Genomic DNA, 16366 nt, shown 5'->3' on the forward strand with positions numbered 1-16366 from the left:
CTGCAAAGACTTGAGCATGCATACCTGGAGACGGTATCTCCCCGAAGCCAAGTAAACATCTACTTCAAGGACAGTGGTCGGTGGTGGTATCAGAGGGTAAGAATATTCACAAAAACTTTGTGAGCTTGATTGAGCAGTTTGAGTGACAATGTGGGACAACAGGAGTACAGACAAATCTTTAAAGAAAACTAGTAGGAATGGGAAATATAAAGACGTAAGTTTTTTAAAAAAATAGTACTTATTTTAACTGTATTCACTGACACAACAGACCAGTAACAACTACTTTTTAAAAATATTAAAAAAAAAACCTGCCATGCACTTACAGAATTACTTAACACAGAAAACAGTAAAATACACATTTTTCTTCTACAAACAAAACTAGTTTATAGCAAATTCTCTATTAATCATGGTCAATTTAAAATCCTTTACTTATATCTCCCCTCCCCACCCACTCAATGACTATATAATGCAAACTAATTTTATTATTACTGTAAGCAAAATATATACTAGAACTTCACAAAATGTACAAGACTTCACTATTTGAGGAACCAGGGTTAGAAAGCAGAAGCAGCTTTCAGGTATTCTAGTCATTCTTTCAATAAAGCACTTGCCATGAAAGAGAATACTCCAAACTATTGGGAAATTACTGGATTTGTTTGGTTGGATTTTCATTGTGTTGTTTTAAGCCTACTCCGTTTACCAAAATCTCAACTTGACCATTCTTAACAAGTATCTCGTTATAAAACTTGCTTTTCTGCCCTCAATGAATTATATGTAACAGATAGAGTCCTTTAATCTGGTTCAGTATTGATTACAGATTTATAAATGCTATTGTGAGCTACTGGAACATGTCGAGGCTTTTATCTTACCAGCCAAACTCAGAATGTTGGAATAGTCTCCCCTATCAAGTTTGCCCAACTTGTTCTTCTAATTTTGCTTCTACTGGTAATTTTCCCTGTCCCTCAAAGTAAAATAATCTACACTGGAGGGTCCTACTGGCACTTTGAGAGGAATGATAATTCCTGTACCAGGATGACCTATGCACTTAAATGCCATCAGAACCCCCCACCAACTAGGACAACCAAAAAAATCCCCCTTATGTCCCAACATCCTCTGGAAAGAGGGTTTACTGCCTCTGATTGAGAACCACTGACACAAGTTGGTTCTTTTGGCACTACTTTGATTGCTGAGGCATCAGTTCCTTCTCAATTCCTAGTTGTATCCTGGTTCCTTGAATTTGCTGGACTCATGACCATACAATAATGTGTAACAATAGTTAAGACAGGACTTTAGCACACGTTTTCAAATTGTACTTGAGGATCTATACACTGGGTCCTGTTTGGAAGTCATTTTACATATTTGGCTTTACTGTACAATTTCCTTTTCATGGTTAACATAAGTTTGAAAATTACTGTTTTAGCACAAAGCCGATGGCTCACTAGAAATATGAAATTCCTAAAATCTGAATAAAGCTGCTTCTTGAGTTAAATACTTCTACTTGTGCACTGTCTTAAATAAAGAATGTGGGGCAGCTTCAAAATCTCTAATAAATGCACTTCTATCAGCTAACAAAATCTGGTCTATCACTATAAAGTAAAAAGTTTCCTTTAAAAGCAGTAACACCCATGCAGATAGGACAAAGAAGCTAAAGTATCTCACACCTCCTGATCCTGCAGTGCAAAAATATTTTGCTTCATCCTTCTTGCCAGGGCCAAACATTTGTCTACAATAGAAAAAAAGCATTACTAATGGGCAATCATTAAGATTCTATACTTACCATAGTCCTTTAATAGGTGAACTAGTAAAACAGCACCCAACTGTGAAAAATTCAGGGAAACCTCCAATAATTGGTTAGTCTGACCTCCAAATTACAGGAAGCCTTCTAATCAGCAATTTAAAAATAATTCTTGCCCTAACCGGTTTGGTTCAGTGGATAGAGTGTTGGCCTGCAGACTCAAGAGTCCCAGGTTCGATTCCGGTCAAGGGCAAGTACCTTGGTTGCGGGCACATCCCCAGTGAGGAGTGTGCAGGAGGCAACTGATCGATGTTTCTCTCTCATTGATGTTTCTAACTCTCTATCCCTCTCTCTCCCTCTCTGTAAAAAATCAATAAAATATATAAAAAAATTAAAAAAATAATAATTCTTGCTCCTAAAATTTTGATTATTTCCTCTATTAGGAATATCATTATCACTGTGGTGGATAGGGAAGAGGTCAGAGGGAGGAAATCTGCCAATATTTACTCCAGACTCACAAATGTTTTTTAAAAGTTTCAAACATTTTGACAGACAAGTACCTCCACTGAATGTATGTTCTTCCTTTTCAGGAACTTCTGAACTTGCTATTTGAATTTCTGCAAATAGGCTCAAACATACAATTAAGGAGTTGATAATTTTAGACTATATGTATCAGAATTGTAACATTTTTAAAAAAATATGACCTAAAATTTCTTCAAAACACCTTAAAAACAGACTCCTAATTCAATTCACATCATCAGTACTAAACTTCTTTAAAAACAATTATGTCATAAAAGCAAAAGACAACGACTTTGACATTAAGTTTGAAAAGAGGTGTTTCATGTTCCAGTCCCATGCTGCCTCTTGAGATGAGAAAAAAAAGTCAGAAGAAACTCAGTTGTTATCAATGTGAATGAATAAACTTGGTGCATTCTCACGCTCCAAATGAGTAAACTTGAAAAGTCAAATTTTTGCTTTTAGGACTGGATTCTCGTTGAGTGTTGTACTACAAAAGCTTACGGATTAGGAGGATTTCTTGCTCTCACAAGAGCATCCCAATGTGGCTCGATTTCAGTTGTGGCGATCCTAAACAGGGCGTGGAGATGCTCATCTGTTAACGGCTGGCTCAGAGTGTGCTGGTTTCTAACCAAATATGAAAAAGCCTTTTCGCAGATTTCACTGCTATCAAACAAGGATGCCACCTTATAAGCAACCCCTTTGATAATCGGGTAAGTTTCAGCAGACAATCCAGCATAGAACTGTCCCAGGTCTTTGTTTCTGTATTCCTCCCAAAGGTCAGAATTTGCTTGAAGTTTTGTTAGCTCCATCCTTACTGCAATAGGTGCATGTTCAGCTTTAAAATTAAATGGATTTGCAAAGAGTTCTAAGTCCTTTTTAATGAACTTGAGGTCCTTGAAATGTCGATCAAATTCTTTTTGCAGGCGACAGATCACCACTTTGTACCTACCCGGATCAAGAATTTTGTCTTCTTCCTTAATATGCTGTTTAAGCTCATCAACGACTTCTCTCAAGGCAGCAAAGTGTGTGAGATTTTTTTCCTCAATATGTCTGTGCAGTAAATTCAGCTTAGCATCAAAGCTACTGATATGGTCAAATGCAGTAGCAGCAAAGACTCTATTGAATCGCAGTAGTTCACTGAGGTCTCGGAGGTGGTTCATAATATCCACCAAGAAGCCAAAATCACAGAGCCACTCTGGGTCTGAGAAATGGGCTGTTGTTGCCCCCACCGAAGCCAAGAACGCTTCGATCTCTCTCCTTAATGAAAATATTAGCTTTAAAGTCTTCCCTCTTCTCAGCCAATTGTTCAGACACCGTCCATTAACCCTTTCGCCATGCTCTGACTCCGATGAAGTTAGTAAAGCCTGGAATTCGGGTCGCCGGATGCCTCTTGTCTTAATCAACAGTATCCAGTCCGATACGGTACTAATGACCTGATTAACATCAACGTCGTAGGAGCTCAACAGCTCCAAGTGAAGGAATCCCGAGTAATGGATGACATTCCAACAGTTGGGGCTTACAGCCTTTTCTCGCATGTACGACACCAGTCCAGAGTTCTCACCAATCATCCGCAGGGTGTGGGTGGTGGTTAGTCCCACCATCCGCTGCAGGCTAAGCCCGGCCGTCTGCAGGGCCTCAAGGATTGCCGCCATGAGAGCACCAACACTGAAGTGATTCGTCAGGTTGATAATGGTCAGCAGCTCTTCCTGCACCTCCAAGTCCACGTCCACGCCGCGGACAAAAACCAGGAGATAGTTCTCATAGGCCACAAAGGCCTGGTCATCCAAGGCCAGGGAATAGGCTCGAAAATCCTTGGCTCGGTTAAAAAGCTGGCTGCGGAGGTTCTCGTTAATGTTCAGGACCCTCTGCCGGATGGTCTCTGGGGATAAATCAATGCCACCCAAGACGCCTACGTGGTCCGGCAGCACATCATTCAGCATCACCTCCAGGCACTGGTACACAAAGTCCCCCTCACCCCCGCCGCGACCCCTCAGGGCCAAGAGGCGGGCGATGCCGAGGCCTGCACGCGCCGCTCTCTCCTCGGGAGTGGGCGGGACCATCTCCGGAATGTCGCCCTGCCGCAGGCGCTCCACCAGGGCCTCGCGCTCGCCCTCCTCCACATACCGCTGGTAGTACCTGTGCTCGGCCTCGTAGTGGCGCCTGACGTCGCGTTCGCTAGCGGATACGACGAGGTGGGCGCAGACCAGGCAGCGGGCCCCTTCGCCCTCCGGCGGCTCCACCACCAAATAACGCTGGGTCCACTCGGGCCGGAACCCCCGAGCCTCCTCCACATCCATTTTGCTTCTCTTAGGTGTCATCCACATGATGCCGGAGGTTAGAAGAGCGGAGCGGATCTCCCGGAGGCTGCAAAGAGACAGGCGGAGTAGGAGCAAGCGCCAAACGCCACCTACGCTCTGCGCAAGATCACCCGAGTCGCGCGACACCCAGCTCCCGCTAGGGCATCTGCGTTCCGATTGGCCGAAAGAGTGGACAGTGATTTCTGTCGCGCAAGCGCAAATCCTTCTAGCTGCTGGGCGGAAGCTGCTTTAGGGCGGGACGAAGAGGCCCAGGAACCCCCGGACCTAAGGAACTTGACTGACGTCCAAACTGCCCAATCAATAGCTCCCTCGCTCGGAAACGGCGCTGCCGCTGGAAAGGGTGGGGGAGGGGGGCCGCGCCGCGTACACAGTGAAGGGAATAGCGTAAGCACGAAGCGCTGTAGTGATTGGCTGACGGCACGTCCAGTGAGCATCTCAACGTGACCTGGACTCTGGCGCCAAAATGTCGCTTGTAGCGGGCGTTATTCGGCGGCTGGACGAGACTGTGGTGAACCGCATCGCGGCAGGGGAAGTCATCCAGCGGCCGGCTAATGCCATCAAGGAGATGATCGAGAACTGGTACGGAGGGAGTCAAGCCGGGCCTCCTTAGAAGCTACGACTTAACGGGCCGCGCAGGGATGGTGCGGACACGCCTCCCTGCCCTCGGCGGCGGCGTGTACAGCGCATGCCCACAGTGGCGGAGGCTTTAAGGGTCCTGCCTTCTCGCTTCCCGCGCGCTGTCGCGATACTTTTCTAGGCTTTCGGGGGGCGCGCGCCGCGGGCTACGCAGTGTCGTTTTAATGGTGCCATTAACTAAAGGAATTGCCTCTCAAGTTAGAGTCGCAAAAGATGCAAGTTTTCGGTGGGGGAGAAACATCTCCTTTCTTCTTTTTCTTTTTTCTAGCATTTATTTATTTTTATTTTTTTATTGCTTAAAGTATTACAAAGAGCATTACATATGTCTCCTGCCCCCCCCGCCCCCAAACATCTCCTTTCATCCTTCATCTTATCAGTTACATGCTTATTCCAAAAAATCATGCACATTCAAGAGTACAAATTTTGAGTTCTATTAAAAATAGTCAAGATTTTAGGACAGGCTGATGACCTTTCTCTGGGTTTAACTTGTGATTTTCCTGTTGCCAAATTAGTGGTCCCACTTGGTGCTTTCCTGTCCTTTTATGGCGTATTCCGTGGATTCTGAAGTTTGGAAATGCCACACAATGTGGAGGGGAAAGGTTAAAAACATGGAAAGAAAGATGGTGTAAACTGTAAACCTCAAAAAAGACATGTTCCTAACATTGCGGAAGAACTTTGTGCTAAAGTCAATTGTTATTAGAGAAATCCATACCTTAAAAGAAAAAAAAATGCCCCAGCGAAGAAGGGCACGTTTAAAGGGATTTGTTGTGAAAACAAACTGCCCGGGAGAGCGGGACTGAAAGAACAGTGGGTCCGACAGGCCTGGCAAAGGCCAGGCGGGGATTAGGAGGCAGACAATAGCGGGAACAGGGAACCAGGGCGGGCTTCTCCGTTTGACTTTAATTCATAAAGGCTGGCTTGTGTCTGCAGTGTTGGAATGAACACTGAACATGCTGGGCCTGTTGTACTGTGCCAGGCAGAATCCTGTACAACAAAACTAAACATTAGTTCAGTAGCTTATCATTAATTCCATAAGCAGAGACTTTTTATGGATCCAGTTATGCTTTTTGTAATCGTCTAAAGCAGCGTTTCTCAACCTGTGGGTCGCGACCCCTTTGGGGGTCGAACGACCCTTTCACAGGAGTCGCCTAAGACCATCGGAAAACACATACATAATTACATATTGTTTTTGTGATTAATCACTATGCTTTAATTATGTTCAATTTGTCACAATGAAAATACATCCTGCATATCAGATATATACATGCCTCCCCCCAGGCAAGGCGCCCTCCTCCCCTCAGTGTCTGTGTCCATTGGTTCTGCTAATATGCGTGCATACAAGTCCTTTGGTTGCTCTCTAATCCCCCTTCCCCTGCCATTTGTCTCTGAATCTATTCTTGTTCATCAAATTATGTTGATCATTAGATCCCACATACGAGTGAGATCGTGTAATACTTAACTTTCTCCGACTGGCTCATTTCGCTTTGCATAATGCTGTCCGGTTCCATCTATGCTGTTACAAATGGTAACAGTTTCTTCTTTTTTATAGCAACGTAGTATTCCATTGTGTAGATGTATCACAGTTTTTTAATCCACGCATCTGCTGATGGGCACTTTCTAGTAGGTTGTTTCCAAATCTTAGCTATTGTAAATTGTGCTGCTATGAACATACAGTTATGCTCCTTTTAATATGTAAGTTAAGATGGCTAAACAACTTCAACTCAGGGGCTCCTGAGAAAGGTCTTTAAATAACGAATTGTCTTATTTCTAAAGTAAGGAATTTCTGTGTGAGGAATCCATAACTTACCTTTCTCACACAGCACCAGCCTAAGTCTGTTTTCTTTAGCAGGTGCTCTGTGCTTGTAGGCTATTCTCTGAAGGCACAGAATATTCATTAGCTTCTTAAAGAACTTTCTGCATTGCCATATTTTCTTTCCCCCAATATATATTTTCTGAAAGAAAAGGGAAAAGTGGAGAGAAACATGTAGAATTTTTAACGACATTTTAATAGAGTCATTTAGGAACCTGAGGCTCAATCAAGTTCAAGTAACAGATGGTTGAATTAGTAGAGAAGAGGGTAAGAAAGAGGCATGTGCTGAAGGGACCTACTTCTAACGTCACTTTCCTAGAGGAACAGAAATGGTGGTGAATATCCTATTGGAGTTGATGATTAGCCCCTTCTGCCTCTCCCCTTTCTCTAAACATAACAGTGTAGTCACAGAGCCTGTAAAACAAAGGGAAAACAGGGATCAGACAGTCTTATATTTATTTGGACTTTGTTTTTTATTCGTGGCTCATAGGAAAATTTATGCATTCAGGTAGTTACAGACTGATATTTCTTTTTCTGTTTGATTTGCCAGTTTAGATGCCAAATGCACAAGTATTCAAGTGGTTGTAAAAGAGGGAGGCCTGAAGTTGATTCAGATCCAAGACAATGGCACCGGCATCAGGGTAAGTAGAACCTCAGACTCAGAGGAGCAGGATGTTTGCGTGCTCGGTGAGATACCTGCAGGAAGTGGCAGAACCTTTCCCTGTTCTAGGAACTGGGCTTTAGTGGATGGGACTGTTTGACTGAAAAATGCAACAGCAACAATAATTGTTTATTGGTTCCTATTCTCTACTGGGCCCTGTGCAGGGGAATGAGGAGGTCAAAGGAGTGAGTCATGAGGCCATTTAAAGGATGAGTGTTCTGGGCAAAGAGAGCAGTACCTGCAAAAACCAGGAAATGGAAGCATGCCTGACATAGTTAAGGATCAGCAAGGAGGCCAGTGTGACTGGAACAGGAGATAAGATCTGAGGGATAAGCAGAATGTGGGCCTGTGGGCGGTTGTGAAATCTTTGGCTTTTACTCTGACTAAGGGGGAATGCTGTTAGAGGGTTTTGAGCAAAGAGATAACATGGTTTAGTGAGTTTTATAAGAATCTCTGGTCTATAATTTTTTACTACAATTAAATGTATCTGTAAAATACATCTAGATTTTTACTAAAGAAGTTTTATAAAAACTGGTAATCTTTTTTTAAAAATATATTTTATTGATTTTTTACAGAGTGGAAGGGAGAGGGAGGGATAAAGTTAGAAACATTGATGAGAGAGAAACATCAATCAGCTGCCTCCTGCACGCCCCCAAATGGGGATGTACCCGCAACCCAGGTACATGCCCTTGACCGGAATTGAACCTGGGACCCTTCAGTCCACAGGCCAACGCTCTATCCAGTGAGCCAAACCGGTTAGGGCAAAACTGGTAATCTTTATAAAATCCATGAGACAGGATAAGATTGTCAAGAGAGAGTGTGCAGGTAGAGCAGAGGGCCAAGGGAGGTGTGCTGGGTTACTCCACTGTTAGGGAGTAACAGAACCCAGCAAATGAGACAGAAATGAGACCAGGGAGGAGGAAGGAGCACCAGGCCAGTGTGGTGTTCTGGGTGCCAAGTGAGCAAGTTACTGCTCATTTAGAAACTCTTCGCCTCAGAGGAACATCTTCTTGGATTCATTCAAGAAGAGGGAGATTCAAAAGGATTTCGAAAAAAATGAGTAATATAATAATATACTTATTTTTTGGTATCTTCTAGAAAGAAGACCTAGATATTGTATGTGAGAGGTTCACTACAAGTAAACTTCAGTCCTTTGAGGATTTAGCTAATATTTCTACCTATGGCTTTCGCGGTGAGGTAAGCTAAGGGTTCAATAAATGTGTGAGCTATCCGCCTGTGATGACATTTCTTCCATATGTCAGCATGTTTCTCGGTAGATAAACAAGATATGATACTATTTACTTGTTAGATAAAAGTAAATCTAAACAAACTTAAATTCAATTTGCCAGAACTGAGATTTGTTTATAAATATTTAATATACCATAGACTTTATCTATAGGGACCCCTGTGACATTATGTATTTCTTGATGGAGGAATGAAATACCACCTACAAAGGCTTCCTGTCCAAAAATAAAATGGGACTCTGATCAGTAGTTAAATTCAAGTACCAATACACAGAAAATACAGGGGGCAAAGGAGCACAGTAAATGATCCTGAGGTTGGGAAAGACATGATAAAAGACTTGTTTCCTTCGACAAATAAACTGCAAAGAAAAGTAGAGAAGGAGCAGGAACCTGTAGATGACAAGAGATTTAAGAGCCACATGAACCATCTCCAAAGTATAGCCCTTCCTTGGATTCTGACTTGAGCAAAAGTGTGAAATTTTTTTGAGGCACAGATATTTGAACACAGATTGGTTATTTGACAGTATTAAGAAATTATTGTTAATTTGCTTGGTTTAAAAATGGCGTCATGGGTTATTTTTGAGTCCTTATCTTTTAAGATATATACTGAAATCTATGTGGATGAAATTATATGATGTAGCATTGGAATATATGTTATAGAAAATAGACAAAAATATCTTTGAGACTACCATAGTATCTTACTTTTTTTTTTCCCTTCCCCTCCCCGCCCTGCCTCCCCAGCATCTTATATTTTTATGACGACATTCTGTGGATATGTTTTCATTCATAGACCTACATAAAATTGAATGACTACATAGTATTCTATTACATGTATATACTGTGGTCTATTCAGATGGTTTCTTTTTGAATGTTTATGCCCTTTGCTACTTTTTCCTGTGTAATGCTCTGTGACTATTCATGTGCATACACTGTGTTTTATTCAGTTATTTCCTTAGGGTATATTTATAGAGATAACATTCATAAGTAAAATATGTATACACTTCAAACACATTGCATTACATTCCTTAGGGTATATTTATAGAGATAGCATTCATAAGTAAAATATGTATATTTTTCAAACACATTGTGTTACATTCCTGTTGCTGCTTAGTGGCTTAAAACAACACAGTTGTTATCTTACAATTCTGGAGGTCAGAAGAGGGTGGCACTCGGTCCCAATTCAAGTGTTGGCAGGGCTGTATTCCTTTCTGGAGGTGCTAGGGTACCAAGAAGTTGTTGTGGAGTAGTTATCTGGGGGAGGAGAATTAGTTTTCCAGTTTTCGTATGTGCATGTATTCTATTTAATTTTTTAAAATTAAAAGGCAACCGTGACCCAGTCACTGTAATTTAGGTCAAACCAGAGTGCTCCCAAGCACCCTCTGGCTCACGGAGAGCCTGAATTGTTACAGGCAAGGGCAGTGTTAGGGTAACGACCCTGGGGCTTCCCTGATTTTAAGTATATGCCTCAGATCGAGTTCTAGCAAAGCAGTTTCCTTCTGGCTTTGCAATTTCCTGGGTCAGTTTCTAAGCCCATGACCTCCTGGCACCTCTGCCTAGCTGTAGGGTATCTTTGGGTTGTTATTTCACTGTAATTACAGAAGAAAATTTATTGAGGGATTTCTGGGTGCCACCCTGGTTCTCCGCACTTTGTACATATTAACTCTTTTACTCTTGACCGCTCTGCAGGGGGGTTCTGTTATTACCCTGCTTTACATGCGAGGAAACGGACACGGAGTTTGGAACCCTGCGAGTTTGACTCCAGTGCCTGTGTTCCTCTCTAGCGGCTCCAGTGCCAGTATAAAGGGTCCCTCTGCCAGTGGCACCCTCTCTCCCTGGCGTTATGTAGTATTGTAGTCCCATGTATATGCAATGTCCTTCCTTACACAGGTCTCAGAATTATTTTTAATAATGCAAATTAGCTCAACTACATAAACCAGAGAAATTCTCTGAGCCTGAGCCGTATTCCTTATTAATGAACCAAACCTGCCATGGGCTACACTCACTGCCTCCTGAGATGCTGTCACACAGACGCCTCACAGCGCCTGGTTGCATTTTTATATGCTATGATATCCTCGTGAAAGAGATACAGCCCTAGACGGTTTGGGTCAGTGGATAGACCGTCAGCCCATGGACTGAAGGGTCCTGGGTTCAGTTCCGGTCAAGGGCACATACCTCGGTTTCAGGCTCAATCCTCGGCCCTGGTTGGGGCCCACAGCCAGTCCATGTGCCTCTCTCACATCGACGTTTCTCTGCCTGTCTCTCTCTCTCTCTCTCTCTCTCTCTCTCTCTCTCTCGCCCTTTCACTCTCTCTCAAAATCAATGGAAAAATATCCTCAGGTAAGGATTAACAAAAAAAGAAAAAAAAGAAAGAAGATAAAGATTTCAAAGGGAGAAACCAATCTTGATTATAAAGGGGAAAAATTGGTCATTTTTAATTTGTTTTGTCTTAATTGCATAATTTTAAATTTATATTTCTAAACATGTAATTGCTTACAGAAATTTTGAAAAATGTGTACAATATGACCTATTTGGAGTGACTCTGATATCCATTTTTGAAGTTCAGGCTTTAAAATTTTTAGAAGACAAATCACTGAGAATATTTAACATGTTCTACATCTAAACAGAATTGCTATTTATACATTAATTATTTGGTGTTCCTTTTGGACTTTTTAAAAAATATATATTTTATTGATTTTTTACAGAGAGGAAGGGAGAGGGATAGAGAGTTAGAAACATTGATGAGAAAGAAACATCGATCAGCTGCCTCATACACACTCCCCACTGGGGATGTGCCCGCAACCAAGGTACATGCCCTTGACCAGTATCGAACCTGGGACCCTTCAGTCCGCAGGCCGACACTCTATCCACTGAGCCAAACTGGTCAGGGTCCTTTTGGACTTTTAATATATTTTCCCTGGTGTTAGTAATTATGCTACAGATTCAATTTGATACCCTTCTTTGTTTTTAAAACATGTTATCAAAATGAGTGAACAGGGTACGCATTGTTGCCATGCTGATACAGAGTGGAAGAGGCAGTGTCAATAGCCTTTCCCTTAATGATGTGGCAGGATTGACTCAGCAGTGAATTTTTTTCATTCCATTTCCTTTTCATCCTAGGCTTTGGCCAGCATAAGCCACGTGGCTCACGTTACTATCACAACCAAAACAGCTGATGGGAAGTGCGCGTACAGGTACAGCGCTGTCTTCTTTTTTCATTGATGTTCACCCAGAGGTGTACTTTACAGCTGCATCTCAAAGTAATCCCATCTACACAGCCATGTTACCTTTTGTGGCTGAGCTCTTGGGTAAATTTTCTCGCCTCCCTTTGGATTAGGGAAGGTTATTAGATAATAATCTTATTTGAAGATAAGATGTGACATATCACATGTGTCTGGCAAGCTGTCTATTACATAGACATATTCTAAGTGGTAGGGTATTGCTTTGAGCTGACTGCAGGGCTGCGGCTGGGGTGCTGGAGGCTCCTGGTTGCCCAGCTGGCTCGGGAGCCACCACTCCCTGCCACACGTGCATGCCTGGGCTGGCATGCCTTCTTGTGGGTGCCGCCGATCTTCTGTCCTGCTGGCACAGTTTTCAGAAACTGATGAACGGCCTTGGAACAGAACAAAAACAGGATTCAAGGAATCAGAATCACATCTTTGTTTTTTTTTTAGGTTCTGGCCACTCACTGGTGGGCAGTTCTGCCTGTTTCTCGGTCCCTTGAGCAGACAGATGTGTGAAGTAGAGGGGGGTAGAGCATTTCAGCGTATCCAGCACTGATGCTAGAGGAATTTGACTCTGAATATAACTGCCCTAGGACCTGGGTGGAGGAGGGCTGATAGGATTAGAATCCCTCCTCACAAAATGGGGAGCCTGAGGCACAACTTCTGTTCCTTCATCTCTGGGGCGTGTTTGCCCCTGCTCAGGACCTCCATTGGCTCCCATTCTGGGGCAGGATGAAATCCAGTCATCATCATGGCAGCCAGCGCCCTCCTAATGTGCTCTCAGTCCACCTTCCAGCCCCTCTCCACACATCCCCCACTCCCGTGTTTTCTAAAGCCTCTGTTTTTCTCTTCCTGGGTTATCTTCCCTGACCTCTCCTCCTGAAACTTACTCCTCCCAGAGTCCAGGTGAGTTGTCACCTCTTCTGTGACACTTCCACCTGCCCCCATTCTCACCCCAGGCTGGCTGTCTTCTTCTCTAGGTCACTTAGCCCGTTGTTCTCCCCTTTTGGTAAAAGTCGGTGCCCTCACTAGATCAAGAGCTTTCTAAGGCCTGTCTTTGTTGCCGGGGTCTCTGCAGACCTGGTACATGGTAGCCCCTCAATAAATGATAGCAGAATTACTGAAAAAAATTGACTGTCATCTTAGGCACTGGCAAAACTATTCTTTATAGCTCAAAACTCAAGAACTAAAAAGCAACATTTGCTAAAAGAAAAGGGATATATACACTTTTTTGGTATCCATTTGGAATGATTATGGCAGTAGTGGAAAAATAAAGAAATGGTTATTAAGAAAATATATAACATGGCTATATTTTAATGTGTCATTGGCATAATGTTCTTTTTTCTCTGTTGGATGAGTAAGTATCTCTTCTGCTTCTATTGGATGTTTATAATCTGTTTTATTTTCTGTTTAGAGCAAGTTACTCCGATGGAAAACTGAAAGCTCCTCCTAAGCCATGTGCAGGCAATCAGGGGACCCAGATCACGGTGAGAATAGGACACAGGAGGGGGATTATTGGAAAAGAATTCATATAAATATTGAAATAAAATTGCCTCTGACTTTCTAAATAACAGCAAAATGCATCTCTGCTAGTTAATAGAGACCCCAGGATATCACCCTCTACACAAGATCAATGATTATTGGCTTTTGTCCACCCCCTCATCTTTTTTAAGCTGGGAGCTTCTTTTCTTAGGATGGCAGGGCAGTTGGCATTGGAAGAACCTTGAGCTTGGCTCCAGAAGAGGTCAGAGTCCCAGCCTTTCCTTCAGTGGTTGTGTGTCCACAGTCACGTCATTTACTGTCCCTTCACCTCACTTTTCTCATCTAGCCAGGGGAGTAAAGAATACCGGCCCACTCAGAGGGAGTTGGAGTAATTTGAGTGTGTCATCAGGAGAAAGTCCATGATGCTGCCCTATTTCTATGATGCCACATGTGGGCTCTTCCCATTCTGTGGTTCTGTAAAGCATCCCACTGCCATGCATCCCACCTCCAGCCTCCAGCCCCAGCTAGAGCACAGCTCCCTGGAGACGCCACGTCCTGGGCTCGATGAGGCAGGAGGCAGAGTGGTTCGTGTTAACAGGGATTCACTCTCAGGTGACTGCGTTGTGATGTCTAAGAACCCCGAATGAGCTTAGAAATGGTGTAATTATTCTTAGTTCAAAAATGTTTGAATGCCGTGTGATCTTATAATTATCTGTAAATTTATGTTTGCCCCATAAATCTTGTGCGATTCTGGGCAGGTCTGTGCATTATTTGTCTTCATATTCCCAGTACAAAGCGAAGGGCCTGACTTAGAGCTAAGCCCCAGTACCTGTTAGAGAACTCAGCGAGTGAAAGTGGGAGGCAGGAAAATAATGCCTAATTTCCTTTGTTAAGGCTGCCCCGGGCTGTCGGTAAACAGTAGGATTCTCTGCCTTAACACCCAGCTATAGGTGGACTGCTTGGTGCTTTATGTCCACATCTGTGAATTTACAAGAAAGCTCAATCTTCTGTTCAGGTGGAGGACCTTTTTTACAACATTTCCACCAGGAGGAAAGCTTTAAAAAATCCAAGTGAAGAGTATGGGAAGATTCTGGAAGTTGTTGGCAGGTACAGTTCAGTCTCTGAGATCTCACCAGAGGGCTGGGCTCCCATGCTTGTGAACTGAAGACAGCTGCTGGGCTGGGAAACAGCCGTCCTGGCTGCAGAATGTTGCAGGCCAAGGCTTAGTCGCTAATTCTGGCTTTTCTCTCACGTCCCCAGGAGAGAGCAGTTGGTGTCTGTATCGGTGGGGATTCTTTGGTGACAAGCAAAACAGGCTGACTGGCTAACTGGAGCCCAGAATAAATTTTTTTTTTCTCCCCCTGCACCCACCCCCTCTCCCCTCCTCTCTGAGCCCAGAATAAATTTATTGGAAGGCTGGGAGTGACTCACCGAGCGGGAGAAGCGTGGCCAGCTGCTGCTCGGGGAGGACAAGAACCAGGGTGGCTTCGGCCATCTCATGTCATGACCCTGTTTCAGTTGCTTTCATTCTGTTCTTGGTTCTGCTCAGAGGTCTCTTTCCCGGGAGGGCATCTGGTTGGTGTAGCCTGGGTCCCCCATCATGTCCCATGTCCCTGGGGAGAAGATATCCTGATTGGCAGTCTGAGGCTGGGGAAGGGGTAGTGTCCCACAGGGAGACTAGGGACTGTTAACAGAAGAAGGTGAAGGGATTCCAGGCAAGAGAAACAACGTTACGATAGACTTAATCTGCTGGCACAGTGGCCCCAGCATGGGCTCGCTGAGCCTGCATTTCCTTGGATTATAACAGACATGTTAACTACTTTGCAGCATTTCTGAAAAATCAAAAATGAATAAAACATTTGCCCCTAATAAAGTGGAACGGACCCAGACATCAAGGTTCTTTACTATTCCCTGGAATTGTCTGAGTCAGTGTCAGAATATTCATTATCTCCTGGAAGTAAAAGAGCTCTAGTGGGTGGTTAGGGGCCGAGGTGCGGTAGAGATAATTATTCGTTGTTATTGAATTAGTGCATTTTATTAGACATAACCCTTCGTGGGGCAGGTGGGGGCGGAGTGATGACTAACGGCTGGGAGGAGAGGCTGGGAGACACTGGCGTAGGACGTCGGGTTGGGGAAGATGTGGGTGAGGAGCGGTGTAATGGGAGGCTCTGAGCGAGAGTAAAAGAGTGCAGGGCTGTTAAGCTGAGTTCTCAAGCTGTCCTTGAGGCAACCCAGACCTTTTGAGTTTATGAGAATAAACTAGGCAAGGAGGAAATTGTACTGAGATAGCCCTGGGTCTGGTCAGCAGCCTAGAAATGCAGAGTGGAACCCTGTCTTCTGTTGCATCAGCCACATTTAGCACTGCTAGCTCCGTGAAGGGTCTGCTGGCTTACTGTCCTGTGGCTAAAATAAGACACATGATGTTTCCCTTTGTGTCTATCTTTGTTTACATCACTGACTGACTCCATCAATGTATGAACTGAAAGGGGGCTCTGACATGCCTGGTGCACTTGGCCACTCTGCTTACTGTTTTGTTTTTCTCCTTGCCAGGTATTCAATACACAATTCAGGCATCAGTTTCTCAGTTAAAAAAGTAAGTTCTTATTTCATAGGGGATAGTTACGTATTATACAGGGAAAATGGCTTTTTATGGTTTGCCCTTGGAGGTGGGGTTACACTGTTGCCATCACAGCTGGGAGACAGCCAGTCACATGTATCGTCTGTTTCCCAGCCAGGTGAG

At 43.7% G+C, this 16366-nt stretch overlaps 2 protein-coding genes across 2 annotated transcripts in view; one reads left to right on the forward strand and one right to left on the reverse strand.

Moving 5' to 3' along the window:
• Positions 1 to 2070: 2070 nt before the first annotated feature.
• On the reverse strand, positions 2071 to 4782 carry EPM2AIP1 (EPM2A (laforin) interacting protein 1). The gene has a single exon (XM_006759621.2). It carries the CDS (start codon positions 4576 to 4578, stop codon positions 2752 to 2754), a length of 1827 nt encoding a protein of 608 aa, XP_006759684.1. The 5' UTR covers positions 4579 to 4782; the 3' UTR covers positions 2071 to 2751.
• A 133-nt stretch (positions 4783 to 4915) lies between these two features.
• MLH1 (mutL homolog 1) overlaps positions 4916 to 16366 on the forward strand; it is a 32742-nt gene continuing 21291 nt past the window's right edge. Inside the window, 7 exon segments of the mRNA XM_006759622.2 lie at positions 4916 to 5151; positions 7569 to 7659; positions 8778 to 8876; positions 12041 to 12114; positions 13559 to 13631; positions 14642 to 14733; positions 16177 to 16223. Of these exon segments, the coding sequence (XP_006759685.1) occupies positions 5036 to 5151; positions 7569 to 7659; positions 8778 to 8876; positions 12041 to 12114; positions 13559 to 13631; positions 14642 to 14733; positions 16177 to 16223 (592 nt within the window). The 5' untranslated portion in view covers positions 4916 to 5035.

The sequence above is a fragment of the Myotis davidii genome, unplaced genomic scaffold (assembly GCF_000327345.1).
Source record: "Myotis davidii unplaced genomic scaffold, ASM32734v1 scaffold395, whole genome shotgun sequence".
Taxonomy (NCBI): domain Eukaryota; kingdom Metazoa; phylum Chordata; class Mammalia; order Chiroptera; family Vespertilionidae; genus Myotis; species Myotis davidii.

Excerpts from the sequence above, each read along its gene's own strand:
- EPM2AIP1 (XM_006759621.2), bottom strand. The coding sequence starts at position 4,578 with ATGTGGATGACACCTAAGAGAAGCAAAATGGATGTGGAGGAGGCTCGG.